Here is a 7,747-nt window from a genome sequence, read left to right as displayed (position 1 = left end):
ATAAGATACACTGCAATGCCGTAGCCCTGTTTACAAATAACATAAAATAGGGTGATGAGAAACTGCAATAGCTTCGTTACGATACCAAAATAGCCAAGGAACTGACCGATTGATTGATAGGCCTATATTGCTGGTAGAACACCACAACCTGGGCTTGTGGAGGCTTTTAAATTGAATGATTCGAGTTAGTTTACCTTGTAGTAATTAAGAAGTCACTTTGACGTTACAATTAATACAGAATGAGCTCATTAAGGAGTAAGTGGGGAGGGATGGCTCCCATTACAGGATATAGCAACCCCACTATGCTGCCCTTTAGTTGCTATGGTAAGTCAATACAGGGATTTATGTTGTGGATTGCTTCCTCAATGGGAGCATCACACAAGGCATGAAGTTTAGCATTGAACAAGAGTTGAGTCTGATATCAAGTAATAAAAAACGACTCAACTACTAAGTAGCATCTTAGGATTTTGAAATAGTCTCTCAGATAATATTAACCAGTATGCAAGACGTACGGATACATTTTAAACATGAGTGACTGAAACCTCTAACTTAACATGCTCAAATCACCATCAAAGTGGAAACGATCCATTTTATTCATAACCATTTAATATGTTCACACAATTTTTACACACAAAAGCCAAAATAAACAGGCAGAAAGGCAAACCAACACATGAATTCAACCATCGACTCAATCCTCCAACAGTGGATAAATAAATTTCAATATTTTAACTCAGTCAAACTTTTTGGGACAAAAACTAAAAATTTGAGGTTTCCGTTGAGCTGGTGACAAGAGGCTTCACGTGTATATGTACTCGACAAACGAAATAAAAAACAAATAAAAACGCATTTAAAAATCAGTAGGACATTTTTAAAGCCAGGCACTGAAGTTCTCATCACGGGCACGGCTCTCACACCTCGTCCCTCACACCTTGTTTTGTTCTTAATACCCCCCTTCTCTCCCAAACCCGTGCGCTGAAATAGCAACAGTTTGTAAGTTACCCCCTCACTGTCCGCGCGGGAGGTGTGTTTGATTTAGAACTGCACTGCGCTGGGGGGGATGTCGAACATGGAGGGGTCGAACTGCTGCCCCCGGAACGGAGAGCCCTCAGCGTCCCACCCCTTCTTCAGCATGTCGTGCACCTTCTGTGGGGACAAAAACAAACGCACCTTTGAGGACCGCAGGGAGTACATGAGAGGTCCACTGAGTTTATGCGCCTCCGGAACCGAGGAAGGCCACAATTAAAGCGCAATACCGTCCCCAACCTCACTCCACGATGGAAATGACTTCCTTTCTGTCTGCTCCCCTCATGAATAGCCCGCTATAGACTCCACACACAGCTGAGCCGGCGTCACGTCGCTTTGTCACCTTAGCATCCCCTCAAAGGCTAAAGGCTCATTTAGCAGCAGCTAAGGGTTGAGCTTCTTGCGCAAGGATAACCACAACAAGGATTTGGATATTGAGGATCCAACCTACGTAACACTTGCACTCAAAACACCCGAGTATCCCAGGACAGAATCCTGCAGTAATATTCTATTTTATTTGCGAACACGTCACATTGCGAACCGAACCAACTGCCCATGAGTTTAGAGCCAGACTGAGGGACTTGTGGAACGTACCATCTCGTGGCTCTGGGGCTTCCCCTGGAGCTTCTGGTGGTAGTCGAAGGAGAGCCGGTCCAGAACGGCGTGCTCCTCCTCGTCCACCGATGCCATGCCGCGCTCCCGGTTGATCTGGTTAATGTCGATCTCCTTCTCGCCTTTCAGCACCGCATTCCACCACACCTCCCCAACCTTACTGAGAGACAGCTGGCACGGGAGAGGAACGTTAGGAGTTAGTTTGGTATTGGCAATCAGGGCACAGATCTGGTGATAAAATTTGGTTGGCAACTAGAGTGTATTTTGTGTGTGTGTGTGTGTGTGTGTGTGTGTGTGTGTGTGTGTGTGTGTGTGTGTGTGTGTGTGTGTGTGTGTCTCCCTGTACGTGTGTGCGTGGCTCTCCCTGTACGTGTGTGTGTGGGGCTCTCCCTGATTGTGTGTGTCTTTGCATGTGTCTCTGTCTGTCGCCACATCGTGTGTGGGTGTCGATGTGTGCGATTGTGTTGGTGTACGTGTGCTGCACGCACCACCACACAGCGCCCTGGTTCGAGGCTCCATAGGGAGTTCTCCGTGTTGATCTTGTGCGGCAGTTCTCCCTCCATCAGCACTTGTTCCTCCGCCCCGTCCCGTACACACACGCGCACGCTGCCGGGCAGCAGGTTCACCGACACCTGGGGACGGCAGGGGAGTCTCAGGCCAAGCCCACACACGCGAGGCCGGATGAGTGCCAACGCTGCGTTTTTGGGTCAATGGGTTGTCCGTCCACACTGGCGTTCTCTAGGCAGACTCTTTAAATCTTCCTCATAGTTTTCTAATCTTTGAAATCTTCTGTCTTTCCTATGATCACTGGTTCCAGTGACCATTTTACCTCACTGATTTCTAAAATATACGTTTTACACGTCTAAACAAAAACTAATTACAGATTTACAGATATGTCCATGTTGGAGTTCGTTTTCAAAGAGCTCTCTTTTCTGTGGTGGAAAAACATTTGAATGTTCCTTAAGTGTATCCATTTATCCCTCGTCACAGACATGGCCTTAAGCGTCTTCATCACAAACACAGTCGGTTGTTTTTATGCAATGAAAGTGTTTCTTTCATGCCGAGTGAGCTGAAGAGAGAACAGCTGGCGACAGCTGGTGGTGAGGGTTTGTGTTTACCTGTCTGCCCTTGACAACCGTCTTGGAGACGAACACACGGATCTCCACGTCCGTGTAGTCCTGGGACCAGCTGTAGTTTTCCCTTGTGGCTCCGTTGTAGCTGTCTGGGTCTGCCTGGTACTGGGTCTGACTCCTGAAGGGCATATGCACACGCACACGCACACACACACACACACACAATTGAATTTGTTAATAGGCAAAATAATTGTGTACATCATGTCAACTGTTTTTGTTTGCAAAAACAAGTTATTGTCGTATGGTCTTTATTGTAAAACACCAACTGATATTAAGGCCCAAGATTAATGAGGCCAATATATATCTATATATTATATTTGTAAATGCTAGAGCCCAAGATAAAGTTGGCACTAGCACTAGCAGCGAAGCTACCGTCGGCGCAAGCAGTTCACAGTAGGAGATGCTGCAAATTATACAAAATTATGGGCTGCAATGTACAACTCTCCCCGAGCGTGTTCGTTGTAATCAGGCTGTTCTGCAATCAACCTTGCCCGTTACCAACTGCGAGGGTGAGAGATCCTTGTCTCCACTTAAAGGAGTTAAGCACTAACTCTGGACAACTATGAGACAGAAGTGGCAGTCCGCACCCTCCCTGATGGTCATTGAATCCAAACTAGTCAAGGGAATTGACTGAGGATTTTACGACTTTGCATGCACAAAGTCAAGAAAGAAGATGTTTTGCTAAAGGTGAGGCTTATTTAGCATTATTTCGGGCCAAATATCTGCCTCCAAGGTTGATTGGATATTTGTGGAACGGTTTTCTCTTTTAACTGGTTGCTCAGTTAATGATGCTTGTAAAGTCTGTGTATGAATTAGGGATGTTAACCGATGACCGTTTGACTGATGGTTTACCGTATCAACGTTAACCGATCAATCTTGTCGCTTGTCAGTTAAAAAAATGTGGGGTCAGTGTGGACTGTAGAGTGTGTGTTGGTTTCACTTCACACAAAAAGATGATCAGATGAGGTGACTCATTGGAAGTTGGACGGACAAGGCCTCTCTAGCCCACTGTTTGATTTCTCCTCAAGTCTTAATTATTCCCACATGCGTGCGGCGGAGAATATGATCTCCAAATGATTATGGACAGTAGACTAAATGCTATAAGACTACAGTTAGCCATCTCATTCAAGATCTTTTTGTGTGAAGTGAAAAAAATTATCCCTCAAACTCAATTTTTCCGCCTCCTCCAAGCTAAACAAGCGGCGTCTCTTCGGAGCTGTCATTTTCTTAAATGAGCCGCTGCGTTCTCTCAAATGAGTTCCTAATGCTGCCCTCTTCAGAATGGCCCCTGCTGATCCCTCGCAGGGTCTCAACGAGACCCTGCGTGTTTCACCCCTCATGTTTCAACACAGGTCGTGCTGCAGTTAGAGCCACTGCCTCTCACTCGGAGAGTGTGTGTGTGTGAGTCGGAGGCAGAACGGTAGTGAGATAAGCAGAGTTACAAAATAGCAGGCGGCTGGCGCAGTTCGAAATGGCTGCGATTTCAAATAGCACATTTTAATCTGATCGGTTAACCGGTTTCAACCGGTTAATGAGGCTCGGTGGTCGGTCAAGAATATTTTACATTTTCACCATCCCTAGTATGAATGTATGTATTACAGTATCAGTGTAAGGAAGGCATTTGTAGGCCTATGTCTATCTATGTTGATTTTATTTTTTGTTGGGCACATCCCTTTTTCACGTCTAAAATTGGAGGAGGGGGGCACTTAGAGTGTGGTCACTCTAGGGCCTATACTGTGTTAGTTCGGGCCTGGGTGGGACAATGGCCAACAGAGATAAAAAGCTTATTCCAGAGTGTAACATTCTATAAGGAAACCTATTTTTAATTCATTTGACGCACAAGATCACATATTAGGATTGTTCAGGAATTTTCTATGTGATCTCTGCAGAAGCTGTCATTTTAAGTCATTATCTGAATTGGATCACGTAACTTATTTCATTTAATTTATCTTTCATCAACAAATGAGATTGTTTGTTGATGTGTTAAGTATGTTTAATTATTGTGTTCAGTTTGTATGTCATACAGGGAAGGGCAGAGAGTGATGATATGCACAGTAAAATACACTGTACTTTTATATCTGCACACTGGGTTAGCAGTGATGCGTCCGAGTTAGATGAACAGTGGCCGATTGTGCTGTGTGTTTATGAATACTACTCACGTCGCTGAAGCCGGGTCTGTGCTGGACGCCTCTGCCTTGGCATCTTGGGACGGCTGGGGAGGACCACCAGCGGCGGGACTCGTGTCTGGTTGAGAGGAGCATGCAGAAGATGGCTCTGGTTCTGAGGGAGACTTCTCTACTTGGTCTGCTTCTGTGTTTGGTTCAGCTTTGTCCTGCTGTGGTACTGACTCCACCAACACCTCCTGCTCTACGGGAGGCGGTACTTTGGGTTCTTCTTTCTGTTTAAGCTCCTTCAGTCGCCTATCTCTGTCCTGTTCCGAGAGCCGTTCGAAGCTCTTAAACGCCTGCAAAGGGAACCATCAGACAACCATCAAGTGTGACTATTAAGTCCATGTTTTGTAAATTTGCCAAACAATCTGGATGAACTGTCAAAACAAAAGCCCGCTGTAGTAATCATATAGTTAGTCATAAACTATCGTTCACAGTTTACGTCAATACCTTCTGAACCATTTTCTCTGCAATGCCGGGAGGGAAGCCCATTCGGTCGTTGGGACATGACAGCAAGCGGTAGAAGTCAGTTTTGCGGTACAAAAAGCCGAAGTAGACCTGTAGGAAGTCCTGAACGTTGCCGACGTGCTGCAGGATCCCCAGCAGCGCGTGGTCGTACATCTCTGTCATCTCGACGGCAGAAGACATCTTCACGGTGTTCAACGGAGTACGTCCTGATTACTTATCAATGTGTTTTCGTTTATAATTATCCGTTGTTCAGGCAGACAGGAGCGTGGACGAACGAGTGTTTAGATTTTGCACATCCGGTTGGTATGCTTCGAGAACAGTCCGTCAACAAATGTTTCCCCCCACAACAGTTCCCCATAACAAATCCTCAATCCTATAAATAACAGTGAATGCAATATCATTAAAAAAATGTTTTAACGTGAAAGTAAAACACGCTTTTTCAAAAGAATACCCATCTATCTTAATGAATACGTATCATATTATAAAATTCTTCCCATAATAATCCAAGTGAGTTGTTGAGGGTCGGGGGAACATGGCGGCGTCCTTGGGCAGCAGTCCGTGTGCGATGATGTTGGTAAGAAATGTGACTAATCTATGTAATGGGTGTATGTTGTATATATTCTAGCAAACTATATATACTGTGAATACAAATGTTAATCCGTTGATTTAATAAAAGAAAAGATGGGACTCGTGGCGGACTAGTCCATCGAATAGTCTAGCTAACGTTAATTGAAACTCACTTCTTATCCAGAATGGGTACACAAATGAAAGATAACGTTAATATCCCAAAATGGTTTCGATCAGCATCTGATTAATATAAATACACGTGGGCAGTTTCCTCTGTTTCTTTTTCAAAACCACACATGTTGGTAGGCTACATTGTTTTAAAGGCTCAAAACGGGCTGTCAGAATCAAACATGGCAATTATTATACAAGTATTGTATGATTAATCTATGTGGTGTTTCACCGTCTCCCTCCCTCTCCCAGAGGTCTTTAGTGAAGCCCGGTACCGTATGGAACACCTTGGGTGCTAGGGGCCTTCATGTGACTGCTGTACAGTGCAAGGTAACCAGTTCATATACTTTAATAATGAATCTTTGTCAACGTTAGGAAAACCTCTCATAAGAAAAACATCAACTCATGAATTGTGTCATAATGACATGCACGTTGGTTAACACTGCAAATTATGTTACGGTTATTTTAGTCAGCTGTTGAAACAACTCCATAAAATGTATTACATTTATGTTTGGCTGTGTTGTTCAAGAACGTCTGTTTCTCCTCGATATGAAGAACCATGCGGCTCGTATCCGTGTGGGAAAAGGAGACCGAGGCGTGACCTACGAGCAGGCCCTGCACCCCCACCACATCGGACACCGCAAAGGGTGGCTCTCCCAGCACCCCTGTACGTCTCGGCTCACACTAGCCCACTGTGCTCATTGAGTTGTTTTTCACAAGTGTTTGTTTAACATGCTATAGAAAAGGCCAACATCATTGGGTTGATCATTTTAAAAGTAAACAAGAAAATTAATAATTGAAGCATAGGGCTCAACCCCCACCCGCTCCTGAAGGAAATATCTTAAAGGCATATTATACCATCAGGTGTGAGTGTGACTAGCCGTTACAAGTGGTCTTGAAAATCTGCCTCTTCTGACATCAAGTGGGCATGTCCACCTAGATGTATGACAGATAGGTTAGCAACGTTTGCTACAGTCCACTGGGTAGGCTGGTAGACTGATCTATCCAGCACGCATCTAGATGGACACGCCCACTTGTGATGTCAGAAGTGGCAGAATTTAAAAACGGCTTGTAACGGCTAATCACACTCAGACTTGGTGGTATAATATGTCACCTTAAGTCACTTTGGATAGGGCTATCTGCCAAACAGCAAAATAAAGTTAATGTGCATAAATATGTTCTTCCTTACCTTTCCAGGTAATCTCAAAGGAGAGGAGGGTGCGGCCGACCGAGCATTAGAAGACGTGTTCATCAGACGCTTCATGTTCGGAACGTTCCACGGTTGCCTTGCCAACGAGGTTGTCATCAAGAGGCGGGGCAACATGCTCATTGTGTGCGCGTTGATGCTGCAGAAACTCCCACCACAGAAGTTCTACTTTCTGACGGGCTACACAGAGTCATTGCTATCCCACTTCTACAAATGTCCAGTTAAACTAGAGATCCAGACGCTACAGAAACAGGCGGTGTACAAATACTTGTGAAAGTGTATTTTTTTTGTTTTGTTTGTGGTGTTTTTGCAGTAGTTAATAAACTATGTGATTATCTTGATGTTTAAATCTTTATTTTTTGGACTTTTTGTTGTGGTAATGTAGTTTCACAAGTAATTGT

At 44.5% G+C, this 7,747-nt stretch overlaps 2 protein-coding genes across 2 annotated transcripts; one reads left to right on the top strand and one right to left on the bottom strand.

The window, feature by feature from the left end:
* Positions 1 to 606: 606 nt before the first annotated feature.
* nudcd3 (NudC domain containing 3) lies at positions 607 to 5,690 on the bottom strand. The gene is made up of 6 exons (XM_079755438.1): positions 5,387 to 5,690; positions 4,928 to 5,232; positions 2,754 to 2,886; positions 2,124 to 2,267; positions 1,618 to 1,806; positions 607 to 1,143 (listed from the first exon to the last, which is right to left on the bottom strand). The coding sequence occupies exons 1-6, from the start codon at positions 5,582 to 5,584 to the stop codon at positions 1,033 to 1,035; spliced, it is 1,080 nt and encodes a 359-aa protein (XP_079611564.1). The 5' UTR covers positions 5,585 to 5,690; the 3' UTR covers positions 607 to 1,032.
* Positions 5,691 to 5,931: 241 nt separating this feature from the next.
* On the top strand, positions 5,932 to 7,645 carry mrps24 (mitochondrial ribosomal protein S24). The gene is made up of 4 exons (XM_079756198.1): positions 5,932 to 5,978; positions 6,392 to 6,469; positions 6,695 to 6,806; positions 7,337 to 7,645. Exons 1-4 carry the CDS (start codon positions 5,937 to 5,939, stop codon positions 7,618 to 7,620), a joined length of 516 nt encoding a protein of 171 aa, XP_079612324.1. The 5' UTR covers positions 5,932 to 5,936; the 3' UTR covers positions 7,621 to 7,645.
* Positions 7,646 to 7,747: the final 102 nt, after the last annotated feature.

Source organism: Pollachius pollachius, assembly GCF_949987615.1.
Source record: "Pollachius pollachius genome assembly, chromosome: 18".
Lineage (NCBI taxonomy): Eukaryota > Metazoa > Chordata > Actinopteri > Gadiformes > Gadidae > Pollachius > Pollachius pollachius.
Note: the sequence above shows the minus strand (reverse complement) of the source record. Positions and strands in the feature narration are given on the sequence as shown.

Coding starts and splice junctions, on each gene's coding strand:
- nudcd3 (XM_079755438.1), bottom strand. CDS start 5,584: ATGTCTTCTGCCGTCGAGATGACAGAGATGTACGACCACGCGCTGCTG. Junction 5,233..5,386: donor CAGAGAAAATGGTTCAGAAG/GTATTGACGTAA, acceptor TTCCCTTTGCAG/GCGTTTAAGAGCTTCGAACG. Junction 1,807..2,123: donor AACCAGGGCGCTGTGTGGTG/GTGCGTGCAGCA, acceptor CTCCCGTGCCAG/CTGTCTCTCAGTAAGGTTGG.
- mrps24 (XM_079756198.1), top strand. CDS start 5,937: ATGGCGGCGTCCTTGGGCAGCAGTCCGTGTGCGATGATGTTG. Junction 6,470..6,694: donor TGACTGCTGTACAGTGCAAG/GTAACCAGTTCA, acceptor CTCGATATGAAG/AACCATGCGGCTCGTATCCG. Junction 6,807..7,336: donor GTGGCTCTCCCAGCACCCCT/GTACGTCTCGGC, acceptor TTACCTTTCCAG/GTAATCTCAAAGGAGAGGAG.